This window comes from Manis javanica, chromosome 6 (genome assembly GCF_040802235.1).
Source record: "Manis javanica isolate MJ-LG chromosome 6, MJ_LKY, whole genome shotgun sequence".
NCBI lineage: Eukaryota > Metazoa > Chordata > Mammalia > Pholidota > Manidae > Manis > Manis javanica.
The window spans coordinates 71490926-71516957 of record NC_133161.1 but is presented as its reverse complement, the minus strand read 5'-3'; the positions used below and the strand labels follow the sequence as shown (position 1 = coordinate 71516957).

Sequence of the window (26032 nt, the reverse complement as noted above, 5' to 3'; positions counted from 1 at the left end):
CATCTATAGCAGTCCCTCTAAAATACACTGTAGAGATGGTTTGTGGGAGATAAATTCTCTCAGCTTTTGCTTATCTGGAAATTGTTTAATCCCTTCTTCAAATTTTAATGGTAATTTTGCTGGGTAGAGTTTTCTTGGTTTGAGGCCCTTCTGCTTCATTGCATTAAATACATTATGCCACTCCCTTCTGGTCCGTAAGGTTTCTGCTGAGAAGTCTGATGATAGCCTGATGGGTTTTCCTTTGTATGCGATCTTTTTTTTCCTCTCTGCCTGCTTCTAGTACTCTGTCTTTATCCTTGATCTTTGCCATTTTAATTATGATATGTCTTGGTGTTGTCTTCCTTGGGTCCCTTGTGTTGGGAGATCTGTGCCCCTTCATGGCCTGAGAGACTATCTCCTTCCCTAGGTTGGGGAAGTTCTCAGCAATTACCTCCTCAAAGACACTTTTTATCCCTTTTTCTCTCTCTTCTTCTTCTGGTACCCCTGTAATGTGAATATTTTTCAGTTTAGATTAGTCACGATTTTTTCAATATTCTTTCATTTCTAGAGATCGTTTTTTCTCTGTGCCTCACCTTCTTTGTATTTCTCTTCTCTAATTTCCATTTCATTTACTGTCTTCTGTACTTCATCTGATCTGCTTTTAAATCCTTCCAGTGTATGGTTTTTTCAGATATTGTATTTTTGAACATTTGTATCTTGTTCCTGAATTCTTCCCTGAATTCTTGAATATTTTTCTGTAGCTCCATGAGCATGTATATGATTTTTGTTTTGAAATCTCTTTCAGGGAGGTTGATGAGTTCAGTTTCACTTGGCCCTCTTTCTGATGTTTGTGGTATATTGGTTTGAATCAGTTTCCTTTGATGTTTCATATTTGTATGTGGTACCCTCTAGTACCCAGAAGTTCTACTCTCTGGAGCTGCTCAGCCCCTCGAGCAGTGATGGGGGTGGAAGGTGAGCAGTGCTGTTGCCTGTCAGGAGGAAAGACTTTCCTACCTCCTGGCTGCTGTGCCTGTCTCCACTGCCAGGGCCAATGGGTCAAACATGCAGGGAGAAGCCTGTATACTTTGCAGTTGTAGCTACCATAGGCAGGGCTGCCCTATGGCTGGCCTGGTGCAATGGCGGGCCAGCCGGTTTGGGAGCCAGTACCAGCCAGGAAGAGTGTGTAGCAGGCTATGTATCACCCTGGGAGGCATTGGACCTGCATAGCCAACCAGGGGGATGGAACGCCTGAAGCTCCCAAACTTTTGGGCACAGTGCACCTGGACAATTTTGTCCACCTGTGCTTTTTCCTGAGCGCAAGCTCTGTCCAGTCGTTGCCCCTTTAGCAGCCCTCTCGCTATTAGGTAATCTCTCAGCCTTTCTTTTGTCCCTGAGCGGCCAGATGTGGATCCCTGTCTTCCACAAGCAGCTGGAATATCAGTCTCTCTCAGTATTCTGCCTGTCTTAACTTTCTAATCCCAGCAATCTCGAGAGCACCATGTAATATAGGTTTGTACTTCCAGATCAGATCTCCAGGGCTGGGTATTTAGCAGTCCTTGGCCTCCACCCCTTACCCGTGCTGTTTCTCTTCCTCCCTCTGGTGAACTGGGAAAGGGGAAGGGCTTGGGTCCCTCCGGATCATGGCTTTGGTACCTTACACTTGTCCTTGAGGTCTGCTGGTTTCCCCAGCAGGTGTAGACAGTCTGTTGCAGCCTTCTTTCCTGTTGCTCTTTCATGATTTGATGTATTTGTTATATTTTCATATTATATTTCATTTGAGGAGGAGGTTTCTGTCTGACTTTTCATGGTGTCATCTTTAATCCAGTACCCAGTTACTCATATTATTAAATCCTCACCCCCGTCTAGTCAGTTAGTATCTATTAGTGTAGAAAGATGTTATGGAATCATTGACTATATATTCTCCATGCTGTACTACCGTCTAAGTGACCAAGTTATATTGTGGTTGCGAATTATTCAAAGCACTTTTTATCTCATGAAATGATAATTTGTGTGCTTGTATGTGTTTAATTTGTTATTTCTGCCTGCATTGCAGTTTTTAAGTGTAGGAATTTAATCTGTTTGATGCATCCTACCTGCCCTGCCTTTAGTACAAGGACATAGACAGACAGTAAATATTTGCTAAATAAATGAACTATTTAATACCTGTCATATACCAAGTTGTTTCCTTCATAGATATAAAACTCTACCACCAAACCTCTTACAGAATGCCTCCTTTCAGAAAATCCAGACAAGAGAGTTTCTAATACCACCTTTTTAAAGTTATAGCCCAGTCAAGTTTGCCAGGTTGTGGGAAGAGTGTTCCCTGCCTGGGACAAGTCTCTGTGAAGCTGGTGAAACTGAAGTAAGTCCAGGAAAAAAGGCAGGTTGAGAGAAAGGCTTTTGTTTCTTACAGTTGCTGGAGTTTTTTAGCCATACCTGCCTCCATCCCTCTCCTCTTGATGTGGCATGCGCTCTCCGTCCTCCATTTTCCTGCAGCCGCAGCTTGCACTCTACTTCTCTACTGGCCTCTTTGGGGAGGAACTTCATGCGGAGGTCCTTGGTAACTGGCAAGGAAGCCAGCCCAATTACATACCAGGAATGGAGAGGAGGAGAGAATAGCCATTTTCTCTCCACCTCTTGCCCCAGATTGTTGGGTGTCTGCAGTGGTAAACACGTATTGATGGTAAACACCTAGCCATGTAAATGAACTAAGGCTAGGTGGGAGATTCTGGAAATTTTGCCATTTGCCCCACAACTAACTTTTATCTTACTTGTTTCTCACAACTCCCTGAAGTAATAGGCTGGCCTAGACTAAAAAGATCTACTGTTAAGACTGTATGTTTTGACTTATATCTATCACAGTGCCTGGCACATAGTAAGCATGCAATGAACACTCAAAAGATTCCAATTTGTAGTTTTTTTGAGGTGCTGGTACAAAAAGTTGGCATGCTTTTATGTAGTACTTAAAAAATCCTTGTTTTATTGAGAATGATCATTTAACAAGGTTATAAGGTATATTGAGTATAAGGAATAAATTATCAATCACTTTAATTGTATATTCATATGTGGTCAGGGCAAGATACTTGTTTGAGATCTGAACTAGATATGTGGATGTAGTATCTTTCCAGTAAATCTTATAACTATTTTTGTGCCTACATATGTTAGCATGTTTATAATTGGCTTCCAAATGACAAACACAGATGGCTGTAGTCTAAATTTTTGGCATGTTTTAGAATAAATGTTTTCCCAGTAATTTAAAGTATATCATTTCAATATCAGGTGATTAGCTGATTGAGTAGTGTTTCTGATTCTTGCTTATCTAGTAGGTTGCCATTTTTCAGATTTTAAAATAAAAAAATAGATAGCTGTAAGAAATTAGATTTGTGATGTGGTCTTGTTCTTTGACATTTTTATGAAACAGAACTCTTGCTTAAATGCTATTGTGAGCATTATTTCTGAAAATTTAATTTTGACTTTTTTTTTTTTTTTTGGCCTCATAGAGGAGAGGGATTATGGTAAAGGGATTATTCTGTTTTAATTCATTTAACTGCTCATTTTAATTCTAAGACCATAGAACTTCTTTATGAAGTAGAGTTTAGATGTTCCAGTTATATCATCTTAATTCTCAGTTTCTTGGAACTGTGTTTCAAATGATTGCTTAGTGGTAACTGTCTTGTAAAAGGTAAATTATCTTTTTTTCACTAAATTTCTATTTATACCGTACTGGTCTAGACTGAATGTATGGCAGTGAACAAAACAAAAGTCTTTACCCTCATGTAGTTTACCTTCTGGTTAATTGTTCTGAAGAAATAGTTTGGCTTCATATAATCAGTAACAGGCCTAAGATAATGTCTTAGTAATTTTATGTCCTTAGAAGTGATTGATTCTAAACATGATAATGTAACCATTCTACTTTTTATTCCCTACCTATCTGTCAATCAGTTTTTTGATTTGGGCTCATTTAATAATGTATATTGTTGTCTCAGATGAAGGTGTTTTTTAATCAAACACTTTATAATGCAGTTTTAATTTTTTCCTTTGTTATATATTTGTGTATATAAATAAATACTAAATATAAATTATAAATCATAACCTAGCAGAGTTAGAATCTTAAACAGGATCTTCATCTTTGTCTTGGTAGTGTCTGCTTACTGAATTTATTTTCTAATACAGATGACATGGGATTTTAAGAAGTTTCTGAAATACAGCATAAATACCAGGAATGCCATTATTCATGTTTTTCTTGGTTTTGCATTCTCTGTGAGGGATATTTTCAAAATGATATGCCTAGACTTTTGATTCTATTTAGAGATAATGTAAGTTAGTGTTTCACTTGGTTTATTTTTAAAAGTGAATTTGCTATCCTTCAAGTAGTTTAAATGCATTCCAGAAACTAAATAATGCACAAATAGAGGCAACTGGTCTTGCATCTGTTCCTTAAGCAGAACTTGAGGTAAATAACTGACTAGTTGCCAAATAACTGGGAAGAAAAATTTAAATGTGAGATATTTTTATATTCTACAAGGTCAGGTTCAATATTTTAGATTTATAAATTAGACATCTTTATTAAGTGAACACTATATACTTCATCTACAGTAGACAAAAAAGTATAAAACATACTGTTATTCTATAGTACTGGTGTTACTTATTTTGATAGTTAATGAAATCAACGTCATTATTAAGATTGATTTAATACTTTGTATCTAAAGAAATTATGTAATCTATAGTTATGTAATTAATATTGTCATATTTTTCCTACCAGGGGACTTACACCTGTTCTTATGCTTTTGTTTTCTCCTCTCAGAATGATCACAGAACTCAAATTTAGAAATTGGTGGTTAGTAGTTACTTCATATAATATTTAGAAAATTTACTTAATAAAGAAGGAAATTTCAAGTCAGCATAAAGGAAAATATCTATAATCTCAAATCCAGAGCCAGACCAAAGGTATATGGTTATATTCTTCCAGAATTTGTGCCTGTATGTATAATGTTATTAAAGTTCAATTTTCTTAGAATTGTTGAAGACTACCTGAGGAGTATCTTGTCTCATTAAGGGATGCACATAATTTTCCTTTTATCAAAGAAGATTATAATGCAATATTATTTTATATCTACTGTGGCATAAACATATTTATTATTAATAATGCTTTGTATTAATATTTTTTAATTGAATTAGTCTAGTGTTCCTATATATGTAATGCATGCTTCTGATTTTAGGTGGTTGTAAAGTATTTTAGGTGATTCTGATGTAGTGTCAAGAAACATTTGATAATGTTACTAGAAAGTTATTACCTTTCCAGGTTTCTTTTAAGTCCATCAGCTATGATAGGACAAAAGTCTGCTTGATGTTCATATGTCCTTAATATCCCTCTAAATCTGCCTATTTCTCTTACAACCTTCAGCAACAATGTCTGACAAAAATTTTAAGAATAATACTGTTTTTCATTGTATTCATTTCTGTATACTCTTTTTGAAAAAGGAAATCATAGGTGGTACTGGTTTTTTGGTTATACCAAGGATAGAAAGTCTCCTTTTAAAATAAATTTAAATGAGACAAGTATACTAGTTAAAACATGTTAATAAGTAAATGGTCTAAGATAGGTGTAAGTACTAAGATATGGCAAAAATCCTGATGATGATGGGAAGCACTATTGTTTAATGTTTAAATTATTTCTAATTTTTGCCATTATAAGCAAGGCTGCAGTGATCATTTGTATAGCTAAATCTTTTTGTGTGAATTAGTTACATTTAGTATCAATTAGTAGAAGTTCCAGAAATTCCACAAATAAAATGCATTTAGAGTGCTTAGATTTTCATATGTTCTCACATTCCGAGATTATCCTCTAACCAAACAGTGAATGAAATTGCCTGTTTTTGCTTATTCTACCCAATCTGGGCAGATTTTTTTTCTTTAGACATGACATTTTCAGTTCTTCTCAATGTGTGACTAGTTTTCATTCAGAAATAACTGATTCTTTGCAATTCAGTAGTCATTCTTATATTAAAAACTGTAACAATTGTCCTATATTTTGTCACCATTTTAGTGATAGCTTGAGCTTTTTTTTAAAAAAGTCACACCAAAGCTGCTTTCTTTTTAATGGTGATAAAAATTATCTTTGATGGTAATGACAATTTCTGTGTTTTCTGTAGCTTGCCCAGTTTCGACAAAGGAAAGCTCAATCTGATGGGCAGAATCCTTCTAAGAAGCAGAAAAAAAAGAGGAAAACTTCAAGCAGTAAACATGATGCATCAGTATACCATGCTTTAAATATTGAGCAATCACAGAGTGATGAGACATGCATAAATAGTTCCCAGAGAGTAGGATCAACAATGACTCCTGAATCCACTACAATGAGAACTCTGCATAGTGGAGAAATAAGCAAACATGACCAGGTCTTTTCTATTGAAGTAAGTATTCACCCACATTTTTAAACATTAGAATTCCAAGTAGAAAGTTGTTGTAATGATAATACTCATTAGTACCCTGTGCAGTTTTTGTAAACTTGATTCAACAAGCATTTATTGACCAACTGTGATGCACCAAGGATGCAAAAATAAATATGAAAGCCTCTGCCCTTTAGGAAAGTCAGTTTGGTGGAGAAGGCAGATGGAAGATAGACTTTGTATTCTGTTTAGCACTATTAGCAACAGTGCACATGGTGCCCTACACTACAGTGATTTGGGGGAATGCCCAAATCAGCCTTATGTATGTTATTTGGTAAAGTTTTCTAGAAGAAATAATTGAACTGAACCTTAAAGTATAAGTTAGAGTTAGCAAGAGGCAGAGAAATAAGGGAGGCAACCTCTGTGCTGAAGAAACAGCATTTGCAAAGACACGAATCAGTGATGTAATTTGGAAACCATACGTAGTTTACTTTTAAATGGGTCACCAAGTCATGGAATGATGATAATGGTGAGGGGCAGGAGATTGCACCTGGCACATAGAAAGTTCTTAATAAATGCAAATTTTCTTCTTTCCCTTAGCTATGTGATTTTTTTGAATAAGGTAATGAAGGAGAAGTTAAAAGTGGATTGGAATGGTGGAGGGTAGAGCCACCAACTAAGACAAGGAGGAATAGAAAATTTGGGCTGGTTAGGAGAAATGTGCTGGACAAGGCAGATGATGACTGTAATTTGTATTGTGCCCTGGCATATTTATGTAGAAACAAAATTTAGATATATAAGGGTTTTAGCTTTATTCAGGAGTTTAGGGGTGCTGGTAAAGATTCACTGTAAGAGTGGATTTTTTGAATTTTTCCTACTTAGAGTTTGTTGAGCATCTTGGATGTGAAGAGTAATATTCTTAATCAAATTTGGAAAGTTTTTGGCCATTGTATGTTCAGATACTTTTTCTGTTCCCTTCTCTCCTCCCTTTCTGGGTCTCCCATTGTGCATATGTTAGTATGTTTGATATTGTTGCGCTAATCTCTGATGCTCTGTTCATTTTTCTTTTTTTTTTCCTTCCTTTTCCTAAAACAGCATAATTTCAACTAAAGCTTGCTGATTTTTTCTTCTTCCTCTTCAGATCTGCTGTTAAGCATGTCTAGTGAATTTTTCATTTCAGTTTTGTTTACTTTTAACTCCAGAATTTCTCTTTGGTTCTTTTATAAGTTCTTTCTCTTTAATGATACTCTCTATTTGGTGAGGCATTTTTTCTTTTTTTTTTCCTTCCTTTTCCTATAACAGCATAATTTCAACTAAAGCTTGCTGATTTTTTTCTTCTTCCTCTTCAGATCTGCTGTTAAGCATGTCTAGTGAATTTTTCATTTCAGTTTTGTTTACTTTTAACTCCAGAATTTCTCTTTGGTTCTTTTATAAGTTCTTTCTCTTTAATGATACTCTCTATTTGGTGAGGCATTATTCTTACAATTTTCTTTAGTTTTTTAATCTTATTTTCTTCACTTATATGGTTATTTAAAATAACTAGTTTAAAGTGTTTGTTAAGTCCAGCATCTGTGTTTCCTCAGGGACAGTTTCTAGTAACCACTGTGTTTCTTGTATATGACATACTTGCATATTGCTTTATGTCTCTTGTATTTTTTTGTGGAAATCTAGACCTTTTAAATAATAAAATATGGCAACTCTGGTTCTTGATTTGGTTTGAAGATGTATTTGTTACCTTTTTATGCATAACAAATCAGTATTTGGGCTCTTACTAGAGTTTCAGCATTTCAAGTGCAGTGTGTGTCTTATTTTCCACCTTATCCTCAGTAGCACAGTTTTTGTACACTATATGCATTTAGTCAATGCCTGTTTAAAAGGCATTAAATGAATGAATCATGAGGCCTTGTATTTTGAAAATATTTTAGATTTAAAAGAAGACCGCATAAGGAACCACTGCTACCGAATTTTAGAATGGGGTAACCTAATTTCTGTTGTTGATGTTAGTTACTGTATCATAGGGGAAGTAGACTTAGAACTGGGTCTTGAATGATGAATAAAATTTTCATAAGTCTAGATGTAAAAGGAGCCAATCGATGATTCATGTTTGTTGAATGGAAAGGTGAAATATCTGGGTCTCTTTTTTCACTTGTAAAATTAGATTCTTATTTTAGCTGAAATATTGAACTGTGAAAACAGTGAGAATTTAGGTTTCCTCTTTGGCACTTCCAAGTACTTTTAAGCTCAGGAAAGCTTGGAAAAAACATTCATTTCATACCCAAATCCCAAGGATGTAAGGATGAAACAAAAATGTCCTCAAAAGTGCTTTGTATGCAAGAAGTGTTACTAACAACAAAGGTTGCTACTTTCAAGTTACTGCTTTTGTAACATCAAGGTATGCTGAATCTTCTTTTTGAAGAAATTGGACTTTTGGGAACATTTTAGGACTCTCTTTGATATAAAGGAGATACAAGAATTAGAGGGATATTTCATTTGGTGCTTTTGTCTTACAAATGATTTGTAGTGTTTAAAAGAGCCTAGGTGAAAGTACCTCCTAATACTTTTATGTTTTGAAAAATACCTGGTGATGAATTTTAGATAAGTTATTTAGCTATTGTGATTCATAATCAGAATGAAAATTTTAAAGATTTAAATAACTTAAATACTTTTTGTGATAATTTTATGTGAGTTTTTCTATCATATTACCAATAGTAATGGGTTAATAAAGTACAGTGTTTGAGGGAGGTAAAAGGACTTAATGTAATCGGTTTTTACTTTTATTTCAGCCAGAAAGTGAAATTTCAACCACAGCAGATGATTGTAGTTCAGAGGTAAGAGTAAACAATTGATTGACATTTTATATTACTCTTGATACTAATATTATTTTCTTAAACTCACATGCTTCTGTATTTTTATAACTATAATAAAATATAGCATAGCAAAATATGTAAATGACCTAGAAAACTTAAAGATTATGTCTTGCTGATGTATTTTTTTTTCAGATTATTAACTGAGGTCTTAATTCTGTTTTTATAGCCTGGTCCTTAATTAGATAAGGCCTAGGCCTTGTTTTAGTTTCTAGGGAAAGTTCAATATTGAGTTCTAGGGTACATGATCATTATAAGGAATCCATATTTAACACAGTAAACATTGAATAATATAGGCTAGTTCATTTGAGTAATGCTCTTTATAGATGCTTGAATTCTAGATAACTATATAAATTCACTTATTGAAATTAATGTTGCAATAGTGATTTTTTCATTTAGGTGATAAAAGCTAAGGTAGGCAGTGACCACTTTAGGAAGTACCTTCTTTATGTTTCAGTAATAAATACATATCCTTTTGTTATCTTTTCTTATTCTTTTAAATATGGTTATCATTTCTTTGGTCCAGAATTTGTGGAAAATTATTTCTTCCTCTGAATGGTTCAGCAACTCAATGTATTCCATAAGTTTTGATTTATTGTAGGTTTCTAATAGAAAACAAATAACTTCATATTTTTAAATGAATGTATTACTGTTTTGGATTGCTAATGGGAGTAAAAACTTTTGACACTTCAAAAGTTTAATGTGGTTAAAAGTTGGGAATAGACATACTAGTAAGCTGGTCCAGAAAGTAAATTAACCAACATTAAATAAATGAACTTCTGCCCAATTTAGGGTGCATAGAATTGTCTCTATGGGAAGTACCTCAATTTTAAAATCAAAGCTTGCCATTCAGAGAATCTGCTCTCGTGACTTAAATTTGGGGCTTATATATGAAAACCACAGTTCTTTCTCTTTCTACCATGCCTTCATTCTCACACCTTGCCTTTCTTGATTGAAAGTTTCAGATGATTTGTTGCTTTAATGATCTATGTCTTTTGGGCACTCCAGAACTCCACCAAGTGCATTTTTTTTTTCTTCACACCAGAGTGCCTTTTTGTAAGCCAAGTGGCTACAGGTCAGACCATCTCATACATATCAATGATATTTATTAAAATGTTCTCACTTGGGATAAAGCAGTAAAATAAAATTTTTATTAATACAGATTCAGAAGCTAATGCCATTTAAATACTGTGGTTATCAGGTTTTCTTCATGAAAATATAATTAATAATAAATGTAAATTATTCTTACAGTAAGACTTTTTTTTTGCCTTGATTTTTTAAATTAAATGGGAAGACTATGAGATAGAAAAACAATGTACCAAAACTTTCTCTGATACCTAATAAGTGTGATTGTTTCAAAGTAAGGTAAAAATAATTAAATATGAGCCCTACATAGAAAAGCTACAACTGTTGACCCTGGTTTAATAAGAAATATATTTTTCGTCTGTGTGTATAATTATATATATTTGCATATATAGTTCATATGTGTACAGTTATGTGCATGAAGAATTATGTATATGAATAAATCTATTCCTGTGCATACATATATTTATTTTTCAAACAAAAGTTTCAGGAAAGACACTTCCCTTTGCTACATTACATACCTAAGGAGCGGGGTCTTCAGAACTAGAAAGTCTTGTGTTGATATTTCAGCTTAATCACCTCCAGGCTGTATGAACTTAGTCACGTCACTTTTTTTTTTGGTATCATTAATATACACTTACATGAACAATATTGTGGTTACTAGATACCTCCCATCATCAGTCCCCACCACATACCCCATTACAGTCACTGTCCATCAGTGTAGTAAGATGCTGTAGAATCACTACTTGTCTTCTCTGTGCTATACTGCCTTCTCCGTGCCCCCCCTACATTGTGTGTGCTAATCGTAATGCCCAATTTTCCCCCTTATCCCTCCCTTCCCACCCACATCCCCCAGTCCCTTTCCCTTTTGCAACAGTTAGTCCATTCTTGGGTTCTGTGAGTCTGCTGCTGTTTGGTTCCTTCAGTTTTTTCTTTGTTCTTATACTCCACACATGAGTGAAGTCATCTGATACTTGTCTTTTTCCACCTGGCTTATTTCACTGAGCCTAATACCCTCTCTAGCTCCATCCATGTTGTTGCAAATGGTAGGATTTGTTTTCTTCTTATGGCTGAATAATATTCCATTGTGTATATGGACCACATCTTCTTTATCCATTCATCTACTGATGGACACTCAGGTTGCTTCCATATTTTGGCTATTGTAAATAGTGCTGCGATAAACATAGGGGTGCATATGTCTTTTTCAAATTGGGCTGCTGCATTCTTTGGGTAAATTCCTAGAAGTGGAATTCCTGGGTCAAATGGTATTTCTATTTTGAGCTTTTTGAGGAACCTCCATACTGCTTTCCACAATGGTTGAACTAATTTACATTCCCACCAGCAGTGTAGGAGGGTTCCCCTTACTCCACAACCTTGCCAACATTTGTTGTTGTTTGTCTTTTGGATGGTGGCCATCCTTACTGGTGTGAGGTGATATCTCACTGGTTTTAATTAACATTTCTCTGATGATTAGTGATGTGGAGCTTGTTTTCATTTGTCTGTTGGCCATCTGATTTTCTTTGGAGAAGTGTCTGTTCAGCTCCTCTGCCCATTTTTTAATTGGACTATTTGCTTTTTGTTTGTTGAGGTGTGTGAGCTCTTTATATATTTTGGATGTCAACCCTTTATCAGATCTGTCATTTATGAATATATTCTCCCATACTGTAGGATGCCTGTTTGTTCTATTTGCTATGTCCTTTGCTGTACAGAAGCTTTTCAGCTTGATATAGTCCCACCTTTTCATTTTTGCTTTTGTTTCCTTTGCCCGGGGAGATACATTCATGAAGAAGTTGCTCATGTTTATGTCCGAGAGATTTTTGCCTCTTTTTTTCTAACAGTTTTATGGTTTCATGACTTACATTCAGGTAAGTGCATTTGAATGATCCATTTGGAATTTACTTTTGTGTATGGGGTTAGACAATGATCCAGTTTCATTCTCTTACATGTAGCTGTTGAGATTTGCCAACACCAGCTGTTGAAGTGGCTATCATTTCCCCATTGTATGTCCATGGCTCCTTTATCATATATTAATTGACCATATATGCTTGAGTTAATATCGGGACTCTCTTATTCTGTTCCACTGGTCTGTGGGTCTGTTTTTGTGCCAGTACCAAATTGTCTTGATTATTGTGGCTTTGTAGCAGATCTTGAAGTCAAGGAGCGAGATCCCCCCCCACTTTATTGTTCCTTCTCAGGATTGCTTTGGCTATTTGGGGTCTTTTGTGGTTCCATATGAATTTTTGAACTATTTGCTCTAGTTCATTGAAGAATGCTGTTGTATTTTCATAGGGATTGCATTGAATCTGTAGATTTCTTTAGTCAGAATGCCCATTTTGACAATATTAATTCTTCATAGCCAAGAGCATGAGATGAGTTTCCATTTGTTAGTGTCCTCTTTAATTTCTCTGAATAGTGTCTCGTAGTTTTCAGGGTATAATTCTTGCACTTCCTTGGTTAGGTTTATTCCTAGGTATTTATTCTTTTTTATGCAGTTGTGAATGGAATTGTTTTCCTGATTTCTGTTTCTGCTAGTTCATTGTTAGTCTAAAGGAATGCAACAGATTTCTGTGTATTAATTTTGTATCCTGCAACTTTGCTGAATTCAGATACTAGTTCTAGTAGTTTTGTAGTGGAGTCTTTAGGGTTTTTTTATGTACAATATCATGTCATCTGCAAATAGTGACAGTTTGACTTCTTGTTTACCAGTCTGGATGCCTTGTATTTCTTTGTTTTTGTCTGATTGCTATGGTTAGGACCTCCAGTACTATGTTGAATAACAGTGGGGAGAGTGGGCACCCCTTTCTTGTTCCCAATCTTAGAGGAAAAGCTTTCAGCTTCTCGCTGTTAAGTATGATGTTTGCTGGGGGTTTGTCATATTTAGTCTTTATTATGTTGAGGTACTTGCCCTCTATACCCATTTTGTTGAGAGTTTTTATCATGAATAGATGTTGAATGTTGTTGAATGCATTTCCAATGTCTCTGGAGACGATCATGTGGTTTTTGTCCTTCTTGTTTATGTAGTGGATGATCTTGATTTCATGTATTTTTGAATTCGGTTTGTTAATATTTTGTTGAGTATTTTTGTATCTATGTTCACCAAGGATATTGATCTGTAATTTTCTTTTCTTGTGGTGTCTTTGCCTGGTTTTCGTATTAGAGTGATGCTGGCTTCATAGAATGAGTTTGGGAGTATTCCCTCCTCTTCTATTTTTTGGAAAACTTTAAGGAGAATGGATATTATGTCTTCTCTATATTATGTCACTCTAAAATTCAGCAGTGAGTCCATCTGGTCCGGGAGTTTTGTTCTTGGGTAGTTTTTTGATTACCTATTCAATTTCATTGCTGGTTATTGGTCTGTTTAGATTTTCTGTTTCTTCCTGGGTCAGTCTTGGAAGGTTGTATTTTTCTAGAAAGTTGTCCATTTCTTGTAGGTTATCCAGCTTGTTAGCATATAGATTTTCATAGTATTTTTCTAATAATTCTTTATATTTCTGTGGTGTCCGTTGTGATTTTTCCTTTCTAATTTCTGATTCTGTTTTTGTTTGTAGATTCTCTTTTTCTCTTAACAAGTCTGGATAGGGGGTTGTCTATTTTATTTTCTCAAAGAACCAGCTATTGGTTTCATTAGGTTTTTGCTATTATTTTATTCTTCTCAATTTTACTTATTTCTTCTGTGATCTTTATTATGTCCTCTTTCTGCTGACTTTGGGCTTCACTTGTTGTTCTTTTTCCAGTTTCAATAATTGTGACTTTAGACTATTCATTTGGGATTGTTCTTCCTTCTTATGTAGGCCTGGATTGCTATGTACTTCCCTCTCAGAACTGCCTTCGCTGCGTCCCACAGAAGTTGGGTCTTTGTGCTGTTGTTGTCATTTGTCTGCATATGTTGCTTGATCTCTGTTTTAATTTGGTCATTGATCCATTGATTATTTAGGAGCATGTTATTGAGCCTCCATGTGTTTGTGAGCCTTTTTCTTTTCTTTGTACAATTTATTTCTTGTTTTATAGCTTTGTGATCTGAGAAGTTGGTTGGTACAATTTCAGTCTTTTTGAATTTACTGAGGTTCTTTTTATGGCCTAGTATGTGGTCTATTCTGGAAAATGTTCCATGTGCACTTGAAAAGAGTGTGTATCCTGCTGTTTTTGGGTGGAGAGTTCTGTAGATGTCTGTTAGGTTCTTCTGTTCTAATGTGTTGTTCAGTGCTTCAGTGTCTTTACTTATTTTCTGTCTGGTTGATCTGTCGTGTGGAGTGAGTGGAGTGTTGAAGTCTCCTAAAATGATTGCATTACATTCTGTTTCCCTTTTTAATTTTGTTAGTATTTGTTTCACATATTAGGTGCTCCTGTGTTGGGTGTTTGGATATTTATAATGGTTATATCCTCTTGTCAAATTGACCCCTTTATCATTATGTGATGTCTTTCTTTGTCTCTTGTGATTTTCTTTGTTTTGAAGTCTGTTTTGTCTGTTAGAAGTACTGCAGCACCTGCTTTTTTCTCCCAATTAGTTGCATGAAATATCTTTTTCCATCCCTTCAGTTTTAGTTTGTGTATGTCTTTGGGTTTGAATTGAGTCTCTTGTAGGCAGCATATAGTTGAGTCTTGTTTTATCCATTCATTGACTCTATGTCTTTTGATTGGTGCATTCAAACCATTTACATTTAGTGTGTTTTTCGATAGGTAAGTACTTATTTCCATTGAAGCCTTTAGATTCATGGTTACCAAACATTAAAGGGTAACTTCCTTACTATCTAACAGTCTATCTTAACTCACTTACTATGCTTTTACAAACACAATGTAAAGGTTCTTTTTTTTCCCCGTCCTTTTCTTCCTTCTCAATTCTTTATATATTAGGTGTCATACTCTGTACTCTTTGTCTCTCTCTTCATTGACTTTGGGGGTAATTGATTTGATTTTTCATCTGCTTAGTAATTAATTGTTCTACTTTCTTTGCTATAATTTTATTTCCCCTGGTGACAGCTATTTAGCCTTAGGAACACTTCATCTGTAGCACTCCCTCCAAAATACACTGTAGAGATGGTTTGTGGGAGCTAAATTCTCTCAACTTTTGCTTATCTGGTTATTGTTTAATCCCTCCTTCAAATTTAAATGATAATCTTGCCGTATCAACTATTCTTGCTTCAAGGTCCTTCTGCTTCATTGCATTAGATATATCATGCCACTCCCTCTGGCCTGTAAGGTTTCTGCTGAGAAGTCTGATGTAGCCTTATAGGCTTTCCTTTGTATGTGACCTTTTTTTTCTCTCAGACTGTTTTTAATAGTCTGTCCTTATCCTCGATCTTTGCCATTTTATTTATTATATGTGTTGGTGTTGTCCTCCTTGGGTCTCTTGTGTTGAGAGATCTGTTCGCCTCCATGGCCTGAGAGACTATCTCCTTCCCCAGATTGGGGAAGTTTTCAGTAATTACTTCCTCAAAGACACTTTCTGTCTTTTTTTCCTCTCTGTTCTTCTTCTGGCACCCCTATAATACAAATATTCCATTTGGATTGATCCCACAGTTCTCTCCATATTCTTTCATTCTTAGAGATCCTTTTTTCTTTCTGTGCCTCAGCTTCTTTGTATTGCTCTTCCCTAATTTCTATTTCATTTATTATCTCCTCCACTGTTTCTGATCTGCTTTTAATACCCTCCATTGTGTTCTTCAATGATTGTATCTCCATTCTAAATTCGTTCCTGAGTTCTTGAATATTTTTCTGTACCTCCATGAGCATGTTAATGATTTTTATTTTGAAATCTCTTTCAGGAAAATTCATAAGGTCTATTTCATTTTAATCTTTCTCAGGTGTTCATGATTTGCTTTGAACCAGGTTCTTTTGATGTTTCATAATTTGTCTATGGTGCCCTGTAATGCCCAGAAGCTTACTGTTTGGAGCTGCTCAGCCCCTGGATCAATGTAGGGGGTTGGTCACAGGGGAGTGGTGTTTGTTCTTTAAGGAAGTAAAGAGCTGTTTTCTGCTTCCTGACTGCTCTGCCTGTCTCCACTGCCAGATCCAGTGGGCCGAATACACAAGTGTAAGCCTCTATGCTTTGTGTTTGTAGCTACCGTAGGCGGGGCTTCCTTCTGACTGGCCTGATGCCAGGGAAGGGGTTGCCAGTTTGTGAGCCTGAGCCAGGTGCCGGCTAGCGGGGAGGGAGAGACAGCAGGCTACATATCACGGTGGGGGTCCTTGATGCTGTGTAGCCAGCTAGGGGGATGGAGTGTCTGAAGATCATTTAAGCTCCAAACCTGCTCGGCAGAGTGTACCCGGACAATTTTGTATACCTGTCCTTTCTCCTGAGCAGTAAGCTCTTTGCAGTCCTTGTACCTTTAGCAGCCCTTTCGCTTTTAGGGAGTCTCTCAGACTGCCCACCCAGATCAGCCGGATATGAATCCCTGTTTTCCACAAGCAATTGGAATCTCCATCTCTCCAGGTATTCCGCCTGTCTTAGCTTTCCAGCCCCACTAAATCACCAGAGCACCATGCAGTGTAGGTTTGTGCTCCTAGAGCAGATCTCCAGGGCTAGGTGTTCAGCAGTCCCAGGCCTCCACTCCCTCCCTGCTCTGTTTCTTTTCCTCCCACCAGTGAGCTGGGGTGGAGTAAGGGCTTGGGCCCTGCCAGGTCACAGCTTTGGTATGTTACCCTGTTCTGTGAGGTCTGTTCTTTTCTACAGGTGTATGCAGTCTGGTGCAGTCTTCTTTGCTGTCGCTCTTTCAGGATTAGTTGTTAATCATATTTTTGTATTATATGTGGTTTTTGGAGGAAGTCTCTGTCTCACCTCTCACACTGCCATCTTTAATCCCCTTGGTCACATCACTTAAACTCTAAAATAGTTTCCTTTTCTGAAAAACTGGGGAAGTAATGCTTACCTAATAGAGTAGTTGTGATGGTTATTTTATAATATTTAGCATTGTGTTTGGTATATAAAAGACAGTCAACAACGCATGGTTCTTTTTTATGTATATATCCTTTTATTTTGTATTCTTTTTTGATTTTCTTTTAGTTGAAGTAACATTGATATACAATCTAATACTGTTTTCAAAGATATAACACAGTGGTTCAACAGTCACCCGTATTATTAAATCCTCATCCCCTTTAGTGTAGTTACTATCTGTTAACATAGGAAGATTTCATGGAATCATTAGCCATAGTCTTTATGCTGTACTATCCTCATGACCAACTTAAATTATGATTGAAAATTTTTGTGTCATTTTATCTCCCTCACCCTCCCCAACCACCCATCCTAGCCCCTCCCCCATGATAACCACCAGTGACTTCTCAGTGTCTATGAGTCAAAAGCATGGTACTTTTACTGTTCTTCAGTAAAAATATGCTTTCCTTCACACTAAGTTTATATGAAATGAGTGATGAGAGCTCTTTTAACAAACTTCTCAGAAGGACTTCAGATTCTGATTATTTATTTAATTGGAACTTAGTTTGGAAATTTTATGTATGTACATTTGGTGTGTCCTTAATGTTCTTGACTTCTGTGGTTAGTGTACTCATTGGATTAAAAAAATAGATCAAGGCCTAGAAAGAATTCATAAGATAATTTTATCCTGTGACCTACCTAAGATTTTTCCCATATAAATACTTGTCCAATGACATATACTAGAGAAGTCAGACTAAATAAAAAATACCCTTCTTATGAATTAATTTAAATTATATATAATCTGTTCAGTCCTCGGTGAAAGGACATTTCATATCCAGAATGCCAGATACCATTTGAACAGGGTTATTTGGAGATAGTTGGGAATGCTATGGGCATCATAGAGACAAGATAGGTAAATAAATGTGCTTTGGTATGTGTGGAAAGATGAAATTATAGTAGGACATACACTTTCATTATTGATTTCATGTAATTATTCAGTACTTTTTAACCAAATTGCTTGTATGATTCATGGCATTTATAAAATGACTGGCTGGAGTTGGAGACAGAACTTATAGCCATAAAGTTATGTAAACTTTACCTGTCAACTTTGACTTGGGTTTCTTTCTTTTTACTTCATTTTCTTTTTCTCTCTGCCTGCTTCAACTTTATGTAGATATCATTGACAATTAAAAATTTTATATACTTAATGTATAAAGCATGGTGTTTGATATTCACCTTTGACTTTTACATGAATGATCTTAACCTCATTAGTTAGTTGGCCCCAATTCCATGAGTCACACAGGTACCTTGAACTCCTGTAATTTTCATGAACTTTTATGAACCATCATATTCTTCTTCTTTTATTAAAATATCCACTAGTAATAATTTTGAATGTTACTGCCAAATTAAGTATAATAAGGTACTAATCATAAATAAAATATTGAGTTATTGCTTTGTTTTTAAACTAATGTTCACTGAAAGGAAAAGTTTTTGTGTGGAAGCCATTTTATGGCTATAAAATAAAAATGATCTTCTGATTCTTTCTGAATAGCAGTATTTTTATGAGATGATACTGCTACAAAACATTTTAAACTTTAAAAATGTACCTTAATTCTACTTTCCCAAATCTTCAGATTCTCCTTATTGATTGAGTAATCTGTGAATTCAGCAAGGATATATTAGTACAGCCTAGGGATTAAATAACTTTGATAAACACTACTAAAAAAGGACATCAAGAAAAATTAAGGTGACACTTGAATCTTCTTGAGTTGCCCTCTTGGACCTTTCCAAGTATACTTTCACTTTAACCTAATAAACTCCTTGTTGTTTCTACTTGCTTAAAAAAAGTAAAATAAAATTAGGGCTTTTTTTCAGTTGGAGGTCTATTAATCTAATCTTCATGTTTCAAATTATTTACATTCATATTACAGTTTACCAAGTATAGTGTAGAAAGTCTAATATATGAAAAGAGGTAAATGTTTACTCTTTAGGTACCAATAAAACAATTATCTACATTAAAAAAATAGAGTAATTTATTGCTGACTATGAATGACCCTAATATTATGTCCAGTGTTTCCATTCTAACTTTGGAATATAGTTTGTTTTAGCTTAGTTCTGGTAAATGATCTTTTGTTACCTATTTATATGGTATTGGTATGATTTTATTAATAGTAATAAGACTTCTAATATTTGTTATAATAACATATAATTACATTTTAAAAGACCCCTTATTAAAATGGTTCATTTCAGAATTGAAAGCTAATTAAAATTTAGAAGAAGTGGAAAGTTATTGCAAATGACAATATTAATAATTTAGTAGAGTTGGAATTCTTATGATAGTTTTTACAAATTGGATCATTGTCTTGTCATAAAGATAGACTTTTTTTTCTTTATTTTACTTCAGCTTTTTTTTTGAGAAATTATCCTTAGGAAAAAAGCAAAGAGATCAAGCTCTGATAAAGAACTCTTAACTAGGATTTTCACTTTTTAAAGTGTTGTGGTCCATATGGATCTAATCCTAATTACTAGGATATTCTGTCCTATATATTTCAATAGTTAAAACTTCATTATCTTGATTCTGTTAACATAAAATTATGAGTACATTGTGAGCAGGATTGAAGTTCATTGGTACACTGTTGGGGAAAGAGGAGATTGTGAAATAGATTAAGTGATACGAAATTAATCTCCCACCAGGCCAACCCTTGGAGACCTATTTTGTCAGCCTTCTTCCTCCTAGCACAAGATGTCTGTGATACAGAGAAGCAGCAATATGTTATGGAAAATCTCCACATCAGTCAGGGTTGGCATGGCTATAATAGTACTACCCAGGCAAAGTTCTTGGGGGAGTGTTCCTCACTTCTTCACCTCCTCCTACTATATGACCTGCTTACCAACCTTCATTGGGTTTGTACCAGTAAATAGTTTTTAAAATGAATAGGGGGCAATCAAAAAACAATTATTTAAATGATTATAAGACAACCTTTTGTAGCAGAGGATCAAGTAACTTGAGATTTATTGTTACCTTAGAGATGAAATAAAAATGGCTCTTAGTTAAAACTTTAATTTGCTTAAACAAAAATGTATAGTTCAGTGTCTTTACATTGTAAGCACTCAAATATTTGAGGAATCATTGGCTTGAAATGGTCATAATGTCTTACTTTATTAAATTTAATCATTATGTTTGTTTTTGCCATGGAGCATTTTTCCTAGGCATAAAAGGTGCATAAATACAGTTTACAGAAATATAATTGTTAGCTTTAAATATAATTCTACCTAAAATCATAATATATCAGGAAATTGTTTTTATACAGGTAAATGGTTGCAGTTTTGTGGTGAGAACAGGAAAACCTACAAATTTATTAAGGGTACAGTATTTAAAACTACTCGTGATACTAATGTTTCATACTATTTAAAACCATCTGGCCTACTAACAAAGCTTTTTCCTGCATGTACTTCTTCTTGTGTATGATTTATAAATGCTTTTGATGTTTAATAAAACAAAATTATCTACCTTTTGTTATAAAACTAAATTGTAACAGAATTTGCAGGTACCTTGTTTTTGCTCTTTCAGTATTTATCACATTAACAACAAAGCAGGTTGTCATACCAGTAACTCCCAGTGAGTGATGTTTTAAAGTGCACTTTGCAATGGAATTCAATTTTGGAATCCTTTCTGGGGAATGTTGCTAGTACTGAATTAATTAAAATTTTGGATTGATTTAGGAGGAAGAATTTGGTGTCGATGATTCTTATTCTGAACATGGAGCACAGTACAATCAGACCCATCTAGAAATGATGGAAAACGAATTGGCTGGCAAACAGCATGAGCTAGAAGAGCTCAACAGAGAACTAGAAGAAATGAGAGCCACCTATGGGACTGAAGGGCTGCAGCAGGTGCGTTTATCTTATGTTGCCTTTATTTTATTACTCACAAAAACAAAAACAGGATATTTGAATGATAGTGTATGTATATTCTTTAAAGAGGGGATTTTAGATAGTAACTTAACTTCATCTCATAATATTTGTCTTTATATATATCATAAATAATCTCACTTGAAAGTAGGGCTCCACTAACAGAGCTAGTGAAATGTGGAATCTTTTATTTAATTTTATGAAGATAGCTAGGTTGAAATCATTTTAGTAAGACAGATCTTTTTATAATCAGCCTGAGAGAAAATTATAGTGCAAACCTCAAAATATTATAATGTAAATTCATTAAAAATGTCAGCGAGTCCTTACAAGTAACCTCTTATGGTTAAACCATTATCTGTTGTTTGTGGCAATCATAATGAAAACAGGGTGAAATAGAACACTGATGAGGATGACATTACATTTCAGTTTCATCCTTTCCAAAAATAAGTGAAAATTGAACATGTCTAAGATGGTGTTGCCTAGGAATAGTTTCGGGCATCCCTAAATATAAAGGCACTTGTCCTTCCAGAAATAGATACAAGAATAAGTTAAGCCTAATGTATTTTGCTCCTTCCTTAGATAAATACTTTTTAGGTTTGATTTGGGATTAAAACCAATTCTCACACGCTAATAGCTTTCAAATTTAGAAAAAGCTGCTTACAAATTGTACTAATGCTGCCAGTGTGTTTTAAATGTCATGTTTTTGAACAACAGTTACCTGTAATAATAACCAGTTTTGTTAAAAAGAGTCTAGCACTTACTATTTTCACCAATGTCTTTCAGTTACAAGAATTTGAAGCTGCCATTAAACAAAGAGATGGCATTATAACCCAGCTCACTGCTAATTTACAACAAGCAAGAAGAGAAAAGGATGAAACAATGAGAGAATTTTTAGAGTTGACAGAACAAAGTCAAAAATTACAGATTCAATTCCAGCATGTAAGTATTACCAACAGAACAAAATTTATTAGATTTTTAGTAAAGAATGAAAAAAATGTTCATACTTTCTGAAATAAATTTAAATTTGCTTCAAATCCATTTGTTTATTGTGTATCATGTTGGAAAAACTAGTGAATACCTGCTGTTATGTCAACGAAGAATTTAATTTGGGCTTTTGAGTGGTTTCTTACTGTTATTTTCTTTGTAATTCTTCCTTATCTGTATTTTAAAATCCTACAAAATCTTGTAAGTCCGATTGGATGGATTTTTGTAGAAATTAACATGTAGTCACATTCTATCTTTGCCAACACTAATAGAAGTTTAGTTTCTAAAATGCTAATTAGACTGAATTTAGTCCATTTACCTTTAATTGGAGCTGTAGGAATCTAATTGTACTAAACAAACTTTCTGATGACAAGTAATAGAAAATAACTTGAGATAGCTTAATTAAGCAAAAGGGAGGATTTTAATGTAAAGATACAGGCTTATATTACAAAATTCAAGGCAGAAATACAACCAAGCCTATGTAAGTGATTGGAATAAAAAATTAGAACGTCATCAGGAATCCAGGAAGTACTGTCTTTCAGGCCTCATTTTTTTCTGCATGTCTTCCTTAGTCTTACTTTTTAAATTTTTATTAGACTACTTGCTCTGCTAGATTTTTGGTAATCTAACTAACAGGTAAAAGACAATCTAACTGGCTCAGCTTGGATGATGTGCCCATGCTCATCTGATCAACCACAGCAGCATGTTTGCTGGGGTCTCCAGCCTATGAATCCAGCAATTCCAAGGGAGCAACTGTAAGCTGAGTAATACCCCTAAAGATGTCTATTCCTTAGTGCAGTCACTTCAGAATTTAACACTTTGGGGTTTCTTTCTGTTTTCAAGTTACAGGCTAGTGAAACTCTGAGAAACAGCACTCACAGTAGCACAGCTGCAGATTTACTACAGGCCAAACAACAGATCCTCACCCATCAGCAACAGCTGGAAGAACAAGACCATCTATTGGAAGATTATCAAAAAAAGAAAGAAGACTTCAAAGTGCAAATTAGTTTCTTGCAAGAAAAAATTCAAGCATATGAAATGGTATGTTTAAGGAAGTCAGCCAATGTGCTTTACAACTAACCTTTAAATTTTTATGCAAGTATTTACCTTTTCGTTATGTACATGCATCACAAAATTTCATAATTAAGAAAAGCTATTTAAATATGTAAAGTTTATTTCAAAAGGAATTGGGAGTCTCACAATGATAGTTTTTAAGATAATGCTCATTACTGAGTTCCTTGAAAGTGATCAGCCTGTGTTAAAAGTGAGTTCTCAGGAGAATAGAAATTTATAACGAGAATCTCTACCCTTTTTTTCTTTTCATCTAAAAGTATTTCTACTTATTTTAGCCATGATTATGAAACTGTGGAAGTATTTTCATGGCAAAATGAAATTTTATGGATATTAATTAGCAAAAATTTATCTTTATTCATTATAGTTATATTTTGTGAAGTTGCCTGAAACACAGTTCATCCTGGAAGATTGTATTTTATTTATTTTTCCAAATAGAATATGAGATTCAGAAGTCTTAAGTGAGTTGCCTAAGGTGACCCACTAACAGTTGACTGAGGTGTGATTCAACTCTGTCCTGTTGCCCGTGAACCAGAATTTCCTGCTCTACACTGCACTGCTCCCTCCCATTTCTGTCCTTTTCTCTCCATCCGTGTGTTCCCTATGAGCATGGAAACATGAAGGCAGAGTGGGGTACCTTGTTTGATGTCCACTGGAAACATGCGTGTCCAGCAACTCAAGTCTTTTGCCACTTTTGTGCACTTTTGCAGATGACTTTAAGTATTTGGGAGATAAATAAATTTTAGTAAGTAGGCAAATTTGGAAACTGAATGAGGAGGACAGACTATACATACAATGCCATATATTTTATAAACTTAGGAGGTTCTTTTGCAAGAGGTTGAGAAATTACCAAGATGAGAATATTGTTTGGGTAATAATAGTATTAGCTATCATTTACTTTTGTTTACTTCATACCAGGCAATATTCAAATCATCTTACACGCATTAACATACTGGTCATCATAGCAACCTTATAGGGTAGAAAGATACCATAACCACCACCATTTTGCAGAGGAGGGCACCAAGGCGAAACAAGGTGAAGTAAATTACCCAGCACACAAGTAATCAATTGGTAGAGTCAGACTTTAAACCTAGGTAGTCTGACTCCAGAGTCTGTGTTCTTAGAGAAATAGAAAATGGACAAATTTAAGATATGAAAATTACAAAATGGACTTGCTTTCCAAACAACATAATTTAAAAAGTATGTAGATGTTTACAGAACACCTGTTTTGTACCAGGCCCTTGCAAGAGATAGTGATGCTTAAGGTGTGCCCTTATCTTCACTGAACTCTATTTAGTAGGGCATGTACACAAGACACCACAGAACAAAGATAAGTGTAGGGAAAGAGTGTTTTGAAAGTTCTGAGTAGGTCTGGCATCATAAGGGAAGTGAATCAGGGTAGGTTTTAGGGGGAGGTGATATCTGTGGCAGGTCTGTAAGTTGGAACGATTCCTTTTTAATTGTTTTGTTTCCACAGCAGTAGGCATGACACATGGCACATAGCAGCTACTTAATACTCATTTGGTAAATAAGTGAATAAATTATGAATCTGTTGATACTGATAGGACATGTTAGACAGAGGGTGAAGTGTTCATAAAGACCCAGGCTAAAATATGTTGAAAATGTATACAGGGCAAAAAGTAGTTAACTAGAAAATAATAGTCTTTGAAAGTGAGTCTTCCCAGGAGGTAAATGTAGAAAGAGTCTAGATCTAGCTTAGAACGGCCTGGAAATTGTATTTATTATATTACATTCAGTAGACAGTATATTTGAGATTATTTAAAATTTAAATAATTCATTTTCATAGGGGAATTAACCTTTATTTGAATGTTAGCAAGAATGTTACTATCAGTCTTTACATATATATTTTAATTTCTCCTTTTTTTTTCTTTGAATGAGTCCCCTGAGTAGTAGTTCCATCAGAGCAGCTGAGAGTCTAGAGCATTAGGGTGTAGTTGAAATGGTCTTGGTCCCCTAGACAATGTCATTGGCAGTTCCAGGTTCATTCTTAACTGTCATAATCCTTTGACCTCACCATGGTACATTGTCATAGGCAGGAAGCACATGATTCCCCACTCCTTCAGGTCTGGTTCCAAAAATTGAGGGGATGTATCTTGAGCCACAGGCTGTCTTTTTTTTGCAACACAAAATAAGTGGCTTAAACCATGGATTTTGAAATAAATGATACTAGGAAAAATGAACCATAAATTTGTATTGTTTAATAGTTGAATGAAGAATTGTTTGCAGTTATTATCAGGTGTTAGACAATTTTGTATTAAAAAAAGTGATACATAAGAAAATTAGGAAATAAAAATGTTATAGATTTTATAACAACATTAACATTTTAAAGACTAATTACTTATTTAACAGTTTAACTAAAGTTGACCACCATGAACTGATTTTTAGTTTATAATAGGTTCCAAATGCCTTACAGAGTTTTTTTTTCTGGTACATGAATATATTACATTTGTATATAACAGAATAAAATACCTCAATGTATTTATTTTATTTTAGCTTCAAGCATATTCTGTGAGATTGAGGAAATATTATTATCTTTATTTTACAGATGAAAACACCAAGATTTAATTAAACTGACTTTAGTGTCATAGTGTAGAACAAAAATTGAAGTAAGAAGGCTCAGTGCTTAGAAATGACTTATGCAGGTGCCATTGGATTGGATATGTGATACCAAGACAAAAGCTGATGGGTTTTTGCTCCAGAGGTTTTATAGGATAGCATTTTTGTCTTGGTTAATTTATTTAGTGCACAATCTGGCCTTTGATGTGTGGGCTCAGAAATCTGATTTAGTTTTTATTTTCTATCACCTGAGACTTGAGCTATTTCAGAGGTGAATTGAGGTTTTCCAATTCAAGGGGCTAATGTTG

The 26032-nt window shown here is 34.7% G+C and overlaps 1 protein-coding gene across 17 annotated transcripts in view; it reads left to right on the top strand.

Annotated features, from left to right (window-relative positions):
* The window catches only part of AKAP9 (A-kinase anchoring protein 9), a 209264-nt gene that overhangs the window by 27292 nt on the left and 155940 nt on the right, over window positions 1-26032 (top strand). For 14 of the 17 annotated variants that reach the window (XM_073238864.1, XM_073238863.1, XM_073238862.1 and 11 more), the window contains exons 2-7: window positions 6132-6389; window positions 9149-9193; window positions 20492-20545; window positions 20904-21074; window positions 21876-22031; window positions 22920-23117. In XM_073238864.1, coding sequence (XP_073094965.1) covers window positions 6132-6389; window positions 9149-9193; window positions 20492-20545; window positions 20904-21074; window positions 21876-22031; window positions 22920-23117 — 882 coding nt within the window. Of the gene's footprint in view, window positions 1-4783; window positions 4927-6131; window positions 6390-9148; window positions 9194-20491; window positions 20546-20903; window positions 21075-21875; window positions 22032-22919; window positions 23118-26032 lie in introns of all 17 variants that reach the window. The other 3 variants (XM_037019808.2, XM_073238857.1, XM_073238861.1) reach the window with 2 other exon arrangements.